At 39.0% G+C, this 19,943-nt stretch overlaps 1 protein-coding gene across 4 annotated transcripts in view; it reads left to right on the forward strand.

The window, feature by feature from the left end:
* The window catches only part of ADGRD1 (adhesion G protein-coupled receptor D1), a 158,017-nt gene that overhangs the window by 32,719 nt on the left and 105,355 nt on the right, over window positions 1-19,943 (forward strand). For all 4 annotated transcript variants that reach the window (XM_064466444.1, XM_064466445.1, XM_064466443.1 and 1 more), the window contains one exon: window positions 1,729-1,870. In XM_064466444.1, coding sequence (XP_064322514.1) covers window positions 1,729-1,870 — 142 coding nt within the window. The remainder of the gene's footprint in view (window positions 1-1,728; window positions 1,871-19,943) is intronic.

The raw sequence follows: 19,943 nt of genomic DNA on the forward strand, positions 1-19,943 counted from the left end.
TACGTTTCACTAGAATAACAACGTTTTCCCAGAGCAGTTTGTTTTAAAGACTTACTTTTATGTTCCTTCTAGCTCTGGGCTACTTGAACACCTGTAATTTGAAGCTTGTCCATTTTCTTAAGGGCAATTTTTTTTTTTCTTTTGTGGTGGAAAGCTAAAACCAAAGCTCTTGGAGCTTTTGTGCTGTGCAGACAGATGACTTCTATTTTTCAGATTACGTAAGCAGCAGTTTCTAAGGGGAGCTGGTTTTGATTCTTTAAAAAAAAAAATAATCAGAACAAAAACCAGTTTTGAGCCCAGTTCTGCTCCTGCTCATGTACAGTTTGTGTAAATCTGTACTAATCCCACTGAAGGTAATCGGATGACAGGCTCACTGCCACCTAACATCCAGGGCCGTAGTGAAGAAAGGCTTGCGTGTGCCAGCACGAAGCACAGAAACACTGCTTCTTGCTTGTGCTGAAGGGTTTTCTTACACTTCAAAATTCATCTAGCTCTCTAAAATGAAAAAGGGAGATAATGGGTGTGGAGCAAATGTCCATCCTGTCAATCTGTATAGGAGAAATCTCAAAATGTAAGTGGTCTTGATGTTAAGTGTCTTCCTCTAAAGTTTTCATATCGGAGAGGCAAATTCTGCCCCGAGGTTAACGAATTCCACACGCTGGTTACTGGCAGCAGCAGTGATCTCTGACACTGATGGTTTTTCGTGGCCAGACCTAAGGACTGGTGCTTGGGGTTGCGCTAAATGAGTTCTGTTTTGTTTGACCTTGCTGAGGAACCGAATGAAGTTATTTTAATGACTGATGACTTATTTTTTTTTTCCTGAAAGAAATTCAAGAAGCCATTTGCAAACAGGTGGCAGAAGTAAATAGGATGGTTTTTGACTGTGCTTTGTAAACTGGCTCTTTCCAGTGGTTGGCTATGTTTGGAAACCCACACTGATGGTTAATTCGTTATGGCTCATATTTCTCATAGTAAATACCATTCATTCACATACTGAAGAGGTCGATGACAGAGACCATTTTACTCCTGCACTTTGTTACTGATAGTGTAAAAAAATTTTACCCTGCAGCCAAATGGATCTTAGTTACTCCCAAAGGTGCAAAAATGCCAAAGTCATAAGTTTTAGCTGAAAGCAGAAATAAAAGGGTTCTTACGTACTGCAAAATTATTTCAGCCTAAGACAAAAGTATTACCTGGACTAATCAGATGTTTAGTCAGGTTCAGCTTTTTGTATTGTGACCTGAGTTACTCTCTAACAAACCTAACTGAACATAATTCATTTTTCAAAGTAAAGCCATAAATTATTTCTAAATACATTCCTATGTGTATGTTTATATGCATTATATATAATACGTGTATTACATGCTAATATGTATGTTTAATTAGCCCCAAACCCCCTTCACTTAGATTGCTTTGCTTAGTTAGGTTATTTTTAGATCCCTTACTTTGTAGGGTTCTAATTATCTAAAGCACTTTCAGCAAGACTTGTAAACCTTTGCAAAAGAGGAGCAGAATAAGATCAAGTCTTCTAATGCCTAAAGCTGTTCCCTATACTTTGTAGCTGCTGCTTCTAGTCCTGTAGGATCTTTTGGGGCCGGATCCTGCTCCCCTGTCGACATGCATTGGCTTGAAAAAGGAGGTCCCGTGTTCCTGTTGTTGTGGGTGTTGTGGGTGAACTAAAAAACTATTTGTTGTTCTACTTCTTTAATATACTGGTTTCTTTCCAAGGATTGCTGAAGCTGCTGCCTACAAAGGTCATATGATCTCAGCAACCAGTTATCTTATCTCTATCAAAGTGGAACCTCTACCCAAGCTGTCCCACAATCTGTCAGGATCTCCTCTTATCACCATCCAGCTCACCCACAAACTGGTAAGTGAAATGGAAACTACCGGTTGAGGCTGTCGTTGCAGCTGTTCAAAACTTCGGTGTCTGTGATGACTTCTTTGTGGTTCTCATGTAATTTCTGTGGGCATTTTTAGCAGCAATTCAGACGGCATTTGTGACTACAATATTATGTTTTTCCAACTGTTACGCTGCAGTGACTTCCGTTTCCATCGCTGCAAAAGGCTGATTAGCGCACATGTTGAGAAGGAAGGTGAGGTGACAAGATAGCTTTGGGCCTTTCTGTGTGTGTTGCTCTAGGGACGTGTTAGTACCGAATTAGTATAGCCCAGCAAGAAACTGGAAAAATAGCTGGTTTTGTTTGCTTTTGGAGAAAAGGGCAGCTCTTTTGTCAGTGGAATGGAGAATAGTTGAGTTCAAACTCTGAGGATTGCATGAGGGATACAACTTTGAATGGAAACAGAAAAGAAGGATTTCAATACTTAAATGTTTCCTAGAAAACACGTCTTAGGTGTTCTTCCAGATACTTTATAATATTTTTCTTTCAATGGCTGTTTTCAAGCCAGTTTCTCTTCTTCCTGTTGGGCTTCTGATAAAGATGGAGAGGCTACAGAAAACCCTAAGGCACAGAAATGAAAATTGTTATTTTGCTGACAGTTTTTCAAACTAAGGCCTCTCCTGAAGGTCCCTAGTGGCCTCTTAGAGGTGGGGACTTGCAAAGTGAAGACTCTCTAGATCATTTATAAAATGTACTTTGCTTTATTTATTCAGGTCCCTTCTAGCTGCTTCAGTATGATGATTTACTAGCAGACTTTTAAGCAAATCCGTGGGTTTTTTTTTCCTTTATGCCTCTTGACTTTCACTATGAAGATCACTGGGATCTTGGTTTACAGACCGGAAGTTTTACATTTATCAGCTCTCTCTTTCTCTGTTTTAATCAGCAGAACCCATGAGATTGGGGTATGGACATGTTTGTCTACCACACCCTGTGTATAACAGGTACAGGTTGATTGGGAGATTCAGGTTCCACCTAGAGCAGTGTGTGCTTTATATTGTGCATTAGGGGAGTGGTTGTCTTCTCCTCCAGAGCTCATTGCTAATTGGCAACATATTCACAGGCAGCCCTCTCCCATCTACCATAACATTTCTACAGTTACTTCCATTCTGGGGAATGTTCAGGTCTTTAATCCTGCTAACACCTGTTCAGGTGTGACATGGTTTTGTGTTTGGGGTTATTTTTTTTGCATGTCTGTGGTTTGGTCTGTTTATTTCTATATTTACTTTTAAATCCTCATGGGAAATGGGGAAACTTATCTCATTGTGTTAACAGCATTGAAGCAGTAGCTCAGTGCTGTCTGATATCAGTCCATAAATACTTGTCCATACGCTTGTATTTAAAGTTCTGTGAATTTTAATTGTAAGGGGGGAAATATTTCTGAATGTGTAATGAGCATGACCTTAAACAATGTTCAATAAACTGCACTGGGATAATAAATGTGCTAGATTTTGCTCTCAGGCACACAACCCTGAAAAAGGATGGGTAAAGCACAGAAGGCACACCCCTCTGAAAGACAGGGGACTCTTCACCCACTTGCTTACTCCCTTCAGTAATAATCTGTGGCTGGCTTTTACATCTAACTAACTGGTACCATCCTATTACTTTGGGAAGTCTGAGATGCAATGAAGTCTTGCCCCACAAGTACAGTTAGAAAACTCATAACCTCATTGCGGTTTTTACCCCTGAGCTATTTGTGGACTTGAATTAGAAACTGGTCCCATGCTGGACTAAATATCCATTTCTCCACTCTTTTCCAAATCAAAACTAAATGTAACTGTGTGAGATATTTTCTATGCTTGTTCCAGAACCTAATTTCAGTATTATCTGATGGAGAAGCACTTTCTATATCTCCTAGCTTGGTTTCTAAAATTCCTTTTAAAATTGTAAATCGGATGAAAAAAAATCTAAATGCTAAAAACTTTCAAATACCAAAACATTCTGAAACCATCGAATGTGTTGAAACAGAAAATCTGTTTTGACATCATGAAATATTTTATTTAAAGTTTTGTTTGCCATATTTCATTTATGTTGTTTTCCAAGTGGAAGGGTAAAGCCTAGAGTCAGAATAAGTGTTGAAAAGGAGAACTAGGCACAAAAGTTTGTAAAGAGAATTAACCAGAAATAGTTGGAGGTCTGGGCAATATGAACACATCTAGTTATCTGTTCTGCCTTTCTTGTATATATTTTTTTTTTTTTTGCTGCTGGTGTAAATTTGCTTAAAAAAAAAAAAGAAGCTATTAATCAGTGCAAAGAGAACCAACCCAAATGCCTCTGGGTACCTTGCACATGAATTCATATATCTCTGAGTAATCTTTAGAAACAAAGATATAGAGTAGGTAGAAACACACTGAATATTTGTCTGTGGGGCAGATGCATAGTAAGGAGTTCTGAGTAGAACATACACAACTCTTCTGAAGTGGCGTGTACATTGATTTTGATAAGACAACTGTTTACGTCTGACACCTATGGCTTTGGGAATATAATTTCTGTTCTGCCTTTTAATTAGCAGGTATGTTTAATATTAAGGGAAGAATGGATAAGTCATACCTTCCGGTTGTGCATAAGTAAGGCAACAGTGGCCCAAATCTGTTCTCTTTTACGTTGCTGTAGATTTTAAAAAGCTCCAATGAAATCCATGGGATAATTTTAAACAATATACATTTAGACAATTTACTTGTAAATTTACTTAAGTAAATTACTTAAACTTATTTGCGCCAATTTTCTTAAGTGAATTTACTCAAGCAGATCGGGAAATTACTACGTATCGGAAACATTTCGTATGGTAGCAGCTCAGGTCCTTCCTACCGTACTACATACTATTTCACTCTCTCTCATTCAGTTGAGTAGGATCGCTTATGAAGTAAAAGTAGGATTTAAAATGTAAAAAAATTTCTGGCTGCAAGATAACTGTGTTAAAGTATGTACTTTAAAATAAAGAGTAACAGTCAAGATGTTTATGTAAGTTTATGACTGAATATAATGATTAAACCAAAAGCATTAAATCTGGCTGAGAAACCTGTTTCATCCATTAAAGTACTACTTGCTTGCTTATAATAATGGGAGAAACATTTGAAGTGGATACCAATCTCATTCTTATAGCTGCCTGTTTGTTCCACAAAATGTTCTGAGTTTAACAGAGAAGAAAGTGTAATAAGAAAAACAAGTTAAAAATAACAAGTTCAAACAAATAGTTTTTCTTTATTAAAATGTAAGTTTGACTCTGACTTTTTCAGCTGATCTCATTTCGTTATAGCTACTCCAATGGAGTCTACTGGATTGCAAAAGTAGAAAAATGAGAGGAGTGAAAGGAGATTATGGTTTCTTGTACTGATTGTAGTGATGCTTGGCACAGCTTACTAAATCTTTAATTCCTTTTCTTCTAGTGTGTATAGGAAAAATGCCAATCATTGAGAAACGGAAAACAAAAGGGAATAAAATAAAACATGTCTATTTTAGGAAATAGTTGCAAAGAGAATGCCTGTGAACTGAATATCACCTCTTGAATCAAAACTTCACAGAGCGTTTCTCATTCCACAGCCTAACTCACTGTTACATCTTCTCTTAGGCAAGGATTCTCTGGGTTTTTCTGGAATTGTCTGCATTTTTTATATAGCTTTTAGGAGCTTGTGAGATGATTAAATTTCTCTTTCTTGAAACATGAGGCAATAGAAACTGATGTTAATATCTAATCAGTTAGGTAAGAATGCAGGAAATATTTATAAATGACACGTTAATGCTTCCTTTTCTAGCGAGCACTGTGGGGCAGTGGGTGCCGAGTGCACAGAAGGGATGGGTGCCCAGCCTTGGGGACAGGCTGGAGGCTAAACTGGTGCTGTGGAGCACGGGAGCTGGGAAGTCACATCACAGTTAATCCCTACACTGTTAAATTCATGGGTGCAAAGACTAGGGAGACTAGACTACAGATTCACCTCCGTCAGAGAGGATGTAAGAAAAGGACATCAGTAATTACAGCCATTAGGCCTTGATGGTTTCAGGCCTGTAGCTGAATTCTCATGGGACCAATATTGCTGGTGGACATTCATTCTACCAACAGAGCAGGCAGAAAATTTTCTGGTCAAGCTTCCATTAGTGGAAAATGGTTTTCTGACTTAAAATAGAAATTCTCATGAATTGGGATGAATAAGTCATCCCGATTTTTTCACAGGATAAAAATATTACTTGTTTAATTCTTCTTAAGAAGTAAAGACTCCCTGTGGGTAGGATAGACATGTACGTTTTACTTCTTATAGTGTTATTTTTAATTGTCACTGTTCTAAGAACAGTTTATTTTGTTGCACAGTCCCTGAAAACATTTTTTCTGTTACTCTTTTTTTATCTTATGAAAATATTAACAGCCTTAGAAATATTGTTTTGCAAGAAGACTTCATCAAGGATTTGAAATTAACTTCTTTGCATAAGAACATAAAGTGATTAAGTGCTTTATTCTTTCTGCTGCTCTGAGGAATGCTTATCCACTCTTTCCATCCACAGTGTCCACTTTTATAACACAATGACACAGCTAAGGCTGAAAAGCAATTCTCATTTTCCTTCTCTGTAGATATAACATAGCTTTTCCTGTGATATCTGGGGGTCATTGGAGGCCTTTTTGCTTGAGACTTTTTACATCTTGAAGAATTATATTCATGGATCTGTTTAATGACCGTCCCTTCCTTCCCACTGCTTAGGGTACAAGATGAAGATGAGAGAGAACCAGTAGCACTTTGTGACACTGTAGACTCAGATCTGTTGTTGCCACTCTCTTAAGCTGTTTTAATAATAGTGGGATTTTAAATCTCATTAAATACTTTATACTGTTGATTCACTGTTTGTCATAATACAGTCTTTCCAGCCAACATAAACTTGTGCAAAGAATGAGAATAGCTTGCTCTATGTATGCATATTGTTTTCTTTCTATAGCTCACCTGATAAACTATCAGACAAAGGCTGTAATGCAAGAAAATTATGTTCACCGTTTTCCTCTAAACTTACCAGCTCCTGATATACTTGCTGATTGGGTCAGGTTGTAGTATGTGGTAGTCTCTGTTCTGGTGGCTGGAATGCTTCCACCCCATCCAGGAGGGTTGGAGTGAGAATAAGAGAAATAGTGGTAATCGTTGCTCACCTCTAGTCAATGTGTATTATGGCTGAAAATGTGACCGAGTGGTACTCACGGGAGCCCTTGATGAACTTGAACCAAAGACTAGGTTGTGTTCCTACTGGACAGATACTCACATCAAACTCACTGTTACAGCTTGACACAAGCATTGCTAATTTTAGTAGCAAGTGCAAAGACCAAAACAGTAAAGATACAGTTAAGCTAGATTCAAGCTCCTTCATGGAACCACCCTGAGGCATATCATTTTGGCTTTAGTATTGAATGGGCATAAAGAATTTGAATATGGGCTTGTATGAAGGTGTTAAATGGCTAGGATTTCTTTGGAAAAGCTTTAGATTACATTCCCTATATCTTGGTCGAAGAAAGTTGGCAAACCTTCAGATGTTGGACACACAATGTCTTCAGGCGGACGTTGTTCTTCATAACTGAAGCCAAGTTACATTAAAGAAGTATTTTTTGAATTTTCTTTACAATAGGCTGCAGTATTTATTCTAATACAAACATTTCTTCTTATCAGCAAAATTTTATCTAAACTAAGCCCTCTAAGAAACAAAAATTGATACACTAAGTTACCATAGTCAGTTGTTATTTAGGAACATTTCAGGGAAAGAAAGATATTTTTTTGACTGATTTAAAACTGATGATGCTCTGCTGTTTGGCAACTTGGGTGAACTACTGTCTCCAGCAAATAAAGATAACAGAAATCAGCTAACACCCTCAGTGTGTATGGGATGATGTGAAGACTGATGGTAGTTTGCAGCTAAAGAAGGCTTAATCTTGACCTGTCCAGATGTTTTGTAACAAAGACAGTACATTTTCTAAAATTATTATCCTCAAAAGTTTCTGTTTCTGGCAGGATGTTTTCATAGCAGGAGCAACTAAAGAAGACCTAACATTTTGCTTATATAATCCAAGAAATTACAGGACAGGGTAGAGATTTAGAAGAGATGAATGTCGAGGCTGAAATGCATACACAACATGCTCTGGCAGGTGTCAGAAGAGGCAACAGATGGAGAAACATCTGGAAGTTTGGAACATGGCAAGTTCCACCTCAATATGAGGACAAACCCCTTCCCTGTGCAGGTGCCAGAGCAGGGGCACAGGCTGCCCAGAGAGGCTGTGGGGTCCCTTCCCTGGAGACATTCACCCCCCGCCTGGACGCGGCCCTGTGCCCCTGCTCTGGGGGTGCCTGCTCACGCAGGGGTGGGACGGGGTGAGCTCCAGAGGGCCCTTCCAGCCCCCACCAGTCTGGGATTCTGTGAAATGGTGCAAAACTGCACCAATATTTTGTAAAATCCATATGGCTATGTAGCATAGTCCTTGATCTCTGACCACACTGAGGTCACTTTTGGACACTGTCTTGGGGACAAAGTAGCTATAAATTCTTGTCTTTACTGACAAGGCAGCTGACCATCTTTCAGCATGTAGAAATACCAGCTTGGTGTAATTCCAGGCATATTTGGTGCAGAGAAAGTAAAGGAGTGACTAAGGTGAAGGGAAAAGGGGAGCATTCGTACCCTGGATGATGCACCAGAGCACGCTGTGCTCGCTGCTCTGTTGATCCCTTACAGTTGACTGGCACCACAGAGAAAATTGCCTTACAGCTAGAAGAAAACTTTGTGCACACTAGTTTCAACCACTTCGAGGCTTCTGTAGTTTTCTCCAGGGCTTTATTTTCCCTTTCCTTTTTGCAGAAGGGGAACGTGTGCAGCTGCAGTTTTGGAGGGTTATAAACTCCTGACTGTTACAGCCTCTGAGAGAGGGCCTCACATGAAGATTAGATGCAAGTTGGGAATTCTTAAAGTAGCTGGTTTTCCCCCAAATATATTTAATGCAAATGCCATTTTAAAGATTTTTTGATTCTGGGTAAAAAAGCATGCTTTACTAAGACACTACCAAGTTAGGACTAATTTAGCATTTTTCCACCTCATTCCTTTGCCCCATGTGGTTCATTTTAACAAACATAGTGCTCGGGGAGTTGTCTGCCTCACCATGAAGTGTTAATCTTTCCTACCATTTTATTACGCTGAATCATTCAAACAGCTGCTTCTCTCCTCACTTTTCGACCAACCCCTCTCTCCTCTCGGTCATTGCTGTTTCTGATTTTACTTTCGGCAATGCGTGCTCCCCATCCAAACCCCGCGGTGCCCTGCCTCCTCTAAGCTCCGCGCTGGAGTGCTTCATCAGTGAAGCTTTATCAGCTTTCCCTGTTAATCTCATCTCATATTCTGCTACATGACTTGCCTAAATCTCCAGAACCAGGACTCGTATGAGAGTGTCATCGTTCATGATTGTAAGTGCAGCCTGCGCACCTGGGAAGTGCTCTCTCGGGGTACTCCTTTGGAGATGGTAAAGTGCAGGGAAAAGACAGACCTCCTCCTCTCTTAACTGTGCTCCCATTATTAAAAAGTGCTGGGAGTCCTCTTGCAGTTCAGGGAGACAGAGACAAGGTTAAGGAACATTTTCATTGAGCTTTTAATGAGGCAATGGGACTTTTGCCTCTGAAAGTACCTCAACATCATCCTTCTCTGTCTTTTGCCTGGCCAGCAGTGTGCTGAGGTTTGTTTAACATCATTACTGATAGGAAAATAAAGTGAGAGAAGACCCAGTTCTCATTTGTACACAAATATTAGTGCTACCATGAGAGAGACAAATCAATGTGGAGCCAATTTATTTTTATGGCAAGTTAAGTGTTGGCTAATTTATATATTGATCGAGGAGAAACAATGACTTTTGCCCGCACCTGCAGAACAATGGTATAATTTTTCACTGCATGGACTTTGCCAGAAAAACTTTTATAAAATACAGTTAAAACTGTGACTCTTGGAGTGTACCACAATTAAGCAAAAAGAAAAAATAATAATAAAGCTTGTAATTTAAAAATCAATACCAAGTTCGGCACATTGTTATGCAAGTTAAATTCTTGCTATAAAGAATACAGAAAATCCATTGAGTTCAAATGAGAAATGAACATAGTTGAAGCTAATTTTCTTGCTCCTGGGCAACCTTAAAACACCAATAGTTATTATGATGATGTACAGCATCTCTTAAAAATACAACAATAGTTCTCTATGGTTAATGTTATTAACACAAACATCCCAGGACTTATTTTCTCATAGGGATCCATTTAAAAGACTAGAAAAGTACAGCAACAAGAAATATAGATTTTCATTAAGCACAATGAAGCTTGCCTGCTCTAAGATTCAGGATTGTATTGTAATAAGCTGTAATTCATAGAAGGTTTCATTTCCATGTCAGAACAGACTTAAGCCTTTGGAGGCACAATGCTTTCCATGCATTATCACTCATTTGTCATGAAACAAGTCCTCAATATTTCATTGTAAATGAGTCCTTTGCTTTTGAGGTGGATATTGGGACAGGACTGAGGGCATCATCAAGCAGCTGAATGTTTTTGGAAGCGTACAAGCAAAGTTTGCTTTCCATTTTAAGTTTAGTTGCTGACTTTTATTCTTTGGGTATGTGGGTAATTTTGTATGCCAGCTTCCACTTAGTATCTATAAAATTACGTCTTGCCTAAAGAAAATAACCACTGGTGACTGGAACCAAGTGTTATCAATCTACAGCAAAAAAGCATCTGCTTTTTCTCTTTCAAATTTGTGCTCGCAAGTGACAGTGCATCAGCAGTTGGAGGTCAGTCAATACCAAGCAATAAACTTTGAAAAATCTTGCTGACTTATAAACCCAGAACTGAATTCCACAGTTATTCTATTTTACATAACTGTGGCCTTTTGTGCTACTTCACACTCTGCCTTTGATTGAACATTTGTCACCGGAGGAAAAGGGAAAATTACGGGGTTTATATTTGACATGATCAAATCTGGCCCAGTGATGTAGAGTTCTGCCCCAGCCACGAACACAATTTTTAAATTCAAATTTGTTCTTCTTGTTTAAGTTCCTCGTCACTGACTACATCCTCAAAACATCCTTGCATGTGGCGATGGCTTATTGCAGGAGTTCCAGCTTTCCAGCCAGTTGTGCTACATTTAATGAACTGCCAGGGTTTCTGCTATAAAACATTGTATTTCTTTGCACAATGTTAATATATATATATAAAAATATATTTAGATGTTATGAAAAAATTACTGCGGAGGTGAGGTAGCCAACTTTCAGATGTTAACAGTTTTGATGTTTAAAATTATAAAGAGAAAACTAAGAATAACATACCACCAGTCCCTAATCCCCACTGTAAGCATGAATCCTATAAAGTCTCTTGATGGGGTCAAGCTGCTTTGAAGTGGCAGAAGTAAACTGTGGCATTTGCAATCACGAAAAGGTGGACTTAGATTCAAAATGCCCCCTTTTTTTTTTTTTTTTAAGAAGGTCAAAGAGTTTTGCTGATTGAGAATTTCAAATTCACTGGAGTCAGACACTTGGAGAGGGTATGTTTTCAAAACTGCTTTGTGAAGAGATATATTAAATATAAAGGGTAAAATTCTAATTTACTTACAATCGATGGTAGAACCGCTGACTCCCATGGGGCCAAGCTTTCAGTCCTCACTCTAATGGTGGTCTAAGGTTGCTTTCAGAGTGGTACGACTCCATTCTTCATAATAACAATTTGAAGAGAAAACAGAATCTGCTCTGAAGACTAAAAATGAAGATTTGTTTCAGATAGTTTGTCTGTTGATTGTACTGACAGCCAGTGTTTTTAGTGAGTACAAATCTAATGCTAATGCATTGCTGTCTCTTCATTAGTTACATTCTGAAAAATCCAAGTAAAACCAAAAAGAGAATGTACCTTCCAGATCCTCTGGACCTACTCTAGGCAGGTTCAACTCTGTCTTCCAGATCAATGTGGGTAGGTTCCAGATAAGTTACTGTGGTGGCAGGAAGTTTAAGATGTTCTTCTCCATTTTCCTTGGTTTGTTACAGTTTGATCCTTCACATTGCAGCCACATCACATTGTACATTGTCTGGAGTCATACTGGAAGTCTTATGCACACTGGCAAGCTTTTAAGACCTAGATTTTCCTAAGTTACTTTTATGATTTTTTTTTTATTATGTTCTTATGTGTGGCAGGAATTAAATCAGAGTAGACCACGTACACAAGTGCTGAGAATTGCTCTTAAGCCACTTTTCTGCATCTATCATAACCTTATCTGTGGAAGGCAGAATTGCGATTATACCACTTGTTGCACAGGACAAGTCCCAGCTGTTCAACGGACTTACATTTATGAGGAATACAGCAAAGGCCCTCTGTACAAATAATTTGTGAAAATGCAAAGTTCTGTCAGCACGTATATTAAGTAAACAACGAGTAGAAAGTTCACTAGAAAACTTCTTGTTAGTCATTTCAGCTGAAGTGTCATTTATTTACTCTATTTATTTAATCTAGGTTATTTTTTATTGCTTTCAGCAGTATGGCATCTGGATAACCTGTTGTACACTCTCCCTGAGATGCTTTGCTGTAACATTTGCTAGGTTGGTTTTTTCTTTGCACTGGTGGTGACTTCAAACCATTCAAACCATAAGTAGTGAGGGAGTTAGGCTACTTTTATTAATTGTGTGTAGTTTGAAGTCTTTGCTCGTGCTCCTTTGCCTGTTAGACTTTCCTCGCTTGCCAATCCAAGACATTACCACATGTTTGTATTCAAGTTCGTAGACTTCTGGCATGTCTGCCCATGTGTCTGTGAGACCTCTTAAGCTTGCAGGAGTGATTTATATGACACAAATGACCGGTATTTAAATGCATATAAACCAATGATGGTCCAGAAAATGGTAAGTATACTAAATCTATTTTTGTTTTCCTGATTTATATTCTGCTGCCTTGGAAACATATGCAAAAATGTACTGAAAGTGATAAGGTACTGAAAGGCTAACTGTTGTGAAGAGTGAACATGTTTTGAAAAGAAGAGTCTTCTGCACATGCTCTGGGTTAGAACACTCTTGTGGAAAGGCCAGAAGGGGCTTTTTTCAATCCCTTGAATCACTTGTGTGTGTGTGTGTGTGTGTGTGTGTCCATCCAAAAGAGCACAAGATCTATAAGGATATGGATGGTAACAGAAAATTTATTCGTATGGATGTACTTCTAAGTCATAAAACATTTAAGGCTTTTGAATATAAAGCTCCTCTACGTTGGCTTGCAGCTAAGAGGGATCTGACTAGGGATTTTTGTAACTTGCGTATCTGCATGTTGCACACATCAGACATTGCCAATGCAAGGGAGTTCAGTGTGGTTTTGTGGGACTGAAAGGGCTTAGTTTGTGATAATAAGTGTTTTAAATGTTGTTGTTTTCAACTTTGCTGTTCTGGTGATAAAGAAGTAGCGGGCAGTTTCCAAATGGAGTGGATTTATAGTTAGCAAGAAGAGGAATTGCAAAACTCTGCAAGTCCACTTAATGCAAATTGGTATCCCCACCTTTAACTATTCACTATTTCTGCAGGGAAATCCTGTGAATACTGCCTTGGGCCACTGAATGGGAAAACTAGGATGTCATCCACGCCCAGAGTGGAGTCCTCACAACCATAATAGAAAAGTGGGCAGGGTTGTGGGAGAGATACCAGTTATACGGTGTAATAGAGGCAAAGATTATTGCTCTGCTGGTGGTGATTAGCAGCATTAGCACAGAAATAATTGCACAGATTTTGGAGAGAAGTCTACCCTTTTTATTATGTTCCTGAGTTGTTGCATTTAACCAGCAGTGGAAAAATAAGGCACCTGCTCAGCAGTGGTGAGGGTGATCTGCATTTGCTTTTCCACAGTGGCATTTCTTCTAAAGCCAAACCCACGTCACCTCGTATTGCACTGTGGCTGTGACCGTACTTATTACAAGGCAGCAGTATGGCTAAGTATAGGCTCTGTTACAGTAACATCACTCATCTAAAACAATGCTTGTATTTAGTTCACACAATATAAATAAAAAGTTTGGCTTAGAAAACTGTTAATTTTAGCTCAGAAATGGCAGAGGAGTCATACTTTAGAGAAATTTGTGGATGGTAAATTTCTGGTTTTGCTCGTTTCCCTCCACACCCGTTGCTACACTAGACATTTCAACTCAACTGCCTCTGGTTTGCAGCAGAGCTGGTAGATGATGATATTAACAGCTAGCAATAGAAACTTGGAGTTGTTTTTCTAGCAGGAAATGTGCGGCTGCTAAGGAGGGATTTTCCCTTTTTTTTTTTAATTAAAAAAAAAAAAAAAAAAAGGACTAGAGTCCTTCCCAATTGAAGAGGCTAACACAAGCCGGGTCAGCAACAAGATTCCTATCAGGACAGGGCCAGCCAAGAGGAACTGCATTTCGGTGACTCACCCTGAAGCCAGCTCTGCATACCTTCCTCCTCTGCAGCGGCTCGCGATAAATTTCTGTAATCTTGATCTGTTCCAGCTATCATTTAATGACTAACATATGCTTTGAAGGGGAAAGTGCACTCTAGACGAAGGCAGGGCTTATATGATAGCACTTTAAGTATGAGAACCAGAACATCGCAGTTTAGGAGAGAGAGCAAAGGATGTAGCAACAAGTTTTACGGGGATTACTCATGTGACTTGGATCAAGCCCATGGCTAAGTGCTTTGCTGAAGTTGGGTAACAGATAGTGCTAAACAAGGAGGGATGACTAGAAGATGTGAAAATCATAAACAGAGAAATCCCATGAACAAATAACATTAAATAAAGACATTTAATTAATTTACAGTAAATGAAATTTGGATAAGTTTAAAGTTCTAATTCAGAATATTAGCTTGTTCTTTTAAAATATTAATTCCTTACATCCTCCTTTTAAATGTCTTTCTTTTTCTTGGGTTTTTGATTTTTTTTAAGGGTTTTTTTCTTTGAGAATTACTTTCCTCAGATTATTGGATTTTGATGTTTTGCTTTTATTTGTTCATCTAGGGTTGGGCCTGGAGGTGTTTCATGCACATAACTAACGCAGGGGGCTATAGAACATGCTTTATTTAAAGATCGGTTTGGAAATCCTTATGAAGATAAGTGTAGGAAGTAATGTCTCAGAGGCACAGATATTTTTAGTAAAAAAGTATTGATTTATTTCAGAGAAAGCAATAGATAAGTATTTCCAATATTCATCAGTATAAATTCTCAGGTTTAGAGTAAGTCTCATCTGGTCAACTGGTAAATTTTTTTTGGCTTGCCATACCTGTACCTATATATCTATATCTATCCTAATTTAGTTACCTTATAGCCTGCTATTTATATATTTATATGTATGTTTAATGTTAATATTAAACTCCATATCGCTGAAAAACAGGCAAGAGCTGGAGTGCTGTGCCAGATAATGTGGAGCTTTAACTGAGCCCGAGTACTTTGGCAGAAGGAAGACAGAACGCTTCCGTCCTAGAATTAAACCACTCCTTGTATTTCTATTACATATGGTGCACTGTAGAAAGAACTTACGGGGCCAGGCTGATGAAATGTACTTTGACCGATCATGTAAGGATTTAGGGTTGAATTAAGCCCTAGATGCAGTTTATCATGTAGCGAAAAATGTTTAGTCACTAGCTTTTGGTCCAATGTAAGTCATTAACCTCATTATTTTGCATTCATCCTAATCAAAGCGCTGTGAAATACATTAATCCTGTATAGTATAACTAAACCTTTTTGTTCAGTGCAATGATGTAGTAACAGGTGATATTACCAAAAGTTTGGAGATTCTACTGTGAGCTACCTTGGGACTCCCACTCTATAAATAGGGGGAAGAGGAGAGGTTGTGTAAAGCATCAAGAGCGCCTTTTCCCCACGCATTGGAGAGATTATTATGACATGCATTATAGGCTGGCACCAAAGTCCCCTCTGAGATCTAACATTTTTGCATGCACCCATTCACAGTGGGCGCTTTCCTTTTGTAGTCTCTCTGTGGCTAGAAAGTAGAGAATGTATTAACTGAATGCTCAAGGAGATTTTTAATTAATAAAGATACAAGGGAAAAAAATATCCCGTGGCACTTAAGAAATGGATTAGTCCATGTAAGACTGCGTGTGAATTATGCTGCTCTTTGGCAACAATTTTTACAGTAGACTTTTTATTAGCCTAAAGATGTTTTAAATAATTTCAATAGTGATAATTTCAGGAGCACCGCTCTGTATTTTTCATTCCCTCTTTCCGTCTGTTGCGATAATTGATATTAAATACAGCTTGAATAGCCAGTGAAAGAATAAATTTCGAGAAAGCACCAGACACGCCAGGGAATTTGGTTTTCCTGAGCGATATTTGTAATTCTTCAGCTACACTGATGAAATCTTACTGGTTCCCACTTGTTATTAAGGATGACAATGCTACCCTCAAAAAGTGGAATTTCAGATTTGGGGGAAAGCTTTGGGATTTTTCTTTTCCTGTGGGTTTTTTCCCCTCTCAACCTAAAAATAAATTTTCTTGATTTTTGCAAATAGCAGAAAAATGATAATTTTTTTTAGGAATATTACTTAAAGGCCCTCAGAACTGGATTGATTTTTCAAGTCAGCCTTGCAGCGTAATGCCATTAATTATGCACTCTGACTTACTTAAAAGCTAGAACAGTATTGAATTTTTATTCTAATCTCTGATTTCTCAGTTTCACTTTCTATTTAACGTTGTGTTGTGATTCACAGAAAACTTTTCCCTAGATTTATGTCAGTGATTTCCATCACTGTCAATACATGAAACTGTTGTGATGTGGTGATGATCTATTTTCTAGTCCAACGGTCTTGTTTGTTCTTGCTCCAACTGGGGAGAAAACATGGTTATAGAAACTGGCTAAATGTTTAGCGGGACTGGATTCTCATCCAGAGTCGATCAGCAGTTCACAGAAGTTAATAAAACGATGCCAGTTTGTACTAACCGAGGGCATCTCCTCCAGGAACGGCATTCTCAGGCTCAGCCACAGCGGCCCCCAGAGTGTTGTTGTACGGCCATTGTACTTCCAAAACCTGCAATTTTAGCAAAATTGTGACGGCTGCGCACCTGTTGAACACTGCCAGCAAAAATGTGTTTCAGACCGGTATTTCAGACGGGCACATAAGCGCTTTGAAACTTAAAACTATCTCATAAGCGAAGTTGTTTGATGAACGGCAGAGCACGCTTTGAGAGGAGGTCAGAATGTTTCCTTTCTTGGTCCTGTGAATGCGGTGCTGAGTCCTCCTAAACTGTCGCCAAGGAGCTGCGACAGCTTCACGCTTTTCTCCTTTGCAGAGCGGTCGGGCTTTATGTAAATTCCTTCCAGGAGCAGAAGTATTTACATTGAAAATCTGCCAAGAGTTAGACAAAGCGTTAGTGGGGGTAAAAGAGGTGTGGGCGAAGGGAGAAAATAATCCAGGGAATAATTTAACGTAGCAGAAGAAAATATAGCGCAAACACCGTTTCTGTTTCAGAGAAGCATTACTTTGCTCTTGGGAATAGCTGCCAGCGTGAGACAAATAGGAATAAATTCAGCATCCTCTGTGGGACCAAGTTCTCGTGCAAAATGGCTGAGTGCTGGCAACTCATTCGCTTCGGAGCTTGGCATGTGCTAAGGTTAGGTTAACTTTTAATCTTCCGGGTCAAAGCTTTTACTAAGTGAGGTCCAGTTAGATGCTTACGGCACATTTATTACCGAATTCATAGCCAAAGTGGCAGAAGTAACGAAGGTGTGTGCCCGCACAGGCTGCACTCGTACACGGCTGTGAGAGGATGCTTCACGGTGCCGCTGCCCGCTTGGCACGGGCATGCTTCGGCTCGCAGTCGCGGGGCAAGCGTGTGCAGCTACGGCGGTAAGCACGGGTCCGTGCCTGACAGTGAAATCCCCGCCCTTACACCCTAACTAGAGGAATGTAATTTGTCTACCAGGGAATTTTCTGCCTTATTTTCTTTTGTAGATTTCTCTTTAACGTTAAAATGTACAGGAATGAAAAAGCAGCGTGGGAATGACCCGTTGGGAGGGTGAAATGGGATGCTGCGTGCAAGGCATTCAGTATAAAAGTCCCGCACGTTTCCTTGAAGGCAGCATGGAGGGAACAAGCTCCTTATAAATGTGTTATTAAGCCTGATTATTTATTTTAAGTAACATGTAACCTCACACTTATCTGACCACCTTGGAGTACGTGATGCCACTTTAAATCATGTATCTCTCAGCTAAGCGCACAAGCATCAAACCCAAGTGTATCCTGTGAACATCAAACCTAATGGAATGATAGAAATATTTCCAGGAAAATTTATAAAAGGAATTGCAGAGACTTAGTGCTTTATTGTGGTAAAGTCTGTACCCAAGGGAACAAAAGCATGACTTCAGTATATGGTATATTTCTTTACTGTATATATCCATTCCTCTGGCATAGTCTGCAGACTGTTGATTAGCTTTTTACCTCCCTCAACTTGAATATTTTGTATATCCTAGAACTGGATTTACATATTCTAACTCATTCTTTGGCTCTCTCTTGAGGAAAGTTAGAGCTCAGTAAATATTATTAAAAAAAAGCCATAAATATTCTTCCACGGAAGAAAAAAAATAATTTAAGGTTTGCTTCCAGCAATTATCAACTAGCCAGCAGAAAATAAATGTACTGGCAAGAATATTTAGCAGAACAGCAAATTTTAAGTGGTTACTGAAGACTGTTCCTGGAAGGCAGACTCCAAAAAGCCAAATTTTTAACTGTGCCTCTTGACTTAAAATTGTGCTACTTCAGTGAAGAAGGAAAGAATAATCCATGACTTTGGGCATCATCAAAGGTACTGGTGTCTTGAATTTTACATGCTGTTGAGACGCTCAGAACACATGTATGTTCTGAAAACCCCTACAGTGAAAAACACCCAGAAAACTCAGCCAAATCCTGAATATAAAAAGAAAGTTACTGGGTAACTTGCTCATTGCTTCTTTGAAAGGCTACGGAACATCCCAAACTGGTTCTTTTATTATGCCTTAAGATCAAAGGTGGTGGCTGACCAAGCCATGATCCTCTTTTGCTGTTTGGACCTCACCCTGCCAGCCTGCAGTCTCCTCTCGTAGTGGGAAGAGAGTCCTTTTTCTATCTGAGAAGACCTAACAAGATTTTCTCCTTTGGTGTTAGAACGTTATTATTTATATAATAATGATCTTAACCAAAGCATAAGTATTTTTTAAAGCAGAGGTACAATGTATTACAGAAAGGCAACTTTTCCGGTAACCCCATTTACCCAAACTAGATGTAACATCTTCAAGTTAGAGTAAGCAGAAATGCTGAATTCTGGATTTCTTGCAAGCTGCGACATTTTTTCCTAGGTATTTACTCTTTCTTGATGTTTTATACATATTTGCCTGACTCTGTCTTCGCTAATGACATGTCAAAACCCCCAGAGATTTACTGGATTAACTATAGTGATCAGTTGTATAAAGGCAATTAATCAATACAATGACTCTGTACCAGTGCTACTTCTAAAAGAGCTGCTTTTGCTTACACTTCTTTGCTGCACACATTTCGTCCCTATCTTTGCTGGTGTGCAAGTCTTATAGAACATATTTTATTACCTCATATCTAAGCTTCTATGCCTATCTTGCATTTTCTTTCAGATCATCAGGGAATTTCACTTTCATGCCACAGCTTTTTGGGACTGACTTTTGCAGCGTGCATCTTAATGCTAGCAAAGAATTAGTTAGCTTATGAATTGTAGAATATTAAGGAAAAACGTTAGAGGTGTATTTGCTGCCCTTCACACTAGATGAAGAACAGACAAAACTCTTATTGGACCTTCCAAGGGTCAAAAGATGGGAAGAGCAACCCAAAATCCAATGCCTGTTCGCTGACTGCTGTTCCAGCGGGTCTGTATAGCGATTCAGAAATGCATAGGGCTAGAACCATAAAAGTATTTGAATATCCAGTTACCCTCTATTTGAATGAAGCTTGCGCCTTGTTTGCGTTTGAAGACCTGGGTCAGGCCGTGTTTGAGTAAGACTTTTCTGTTTTAATATCCTAGATAATTGACATCTCCACGTTTGCTCACCAGCACAGGCAATCTGTGCTGTCAA

Source organism: Phalacrocorax carbo, chromosome 15 (assembly GCF_963921805.1).
Source record: "Phalacrocorax carbo chromosome 15, bPhaCar2.1, whole genome shotgun sequence".
NCBI lineage: Eukaryota > Metazoa > Chordata > Aves > Suliformes > Phalacrocoracidae > Phalacrocorax > Phalacrocorax carbo.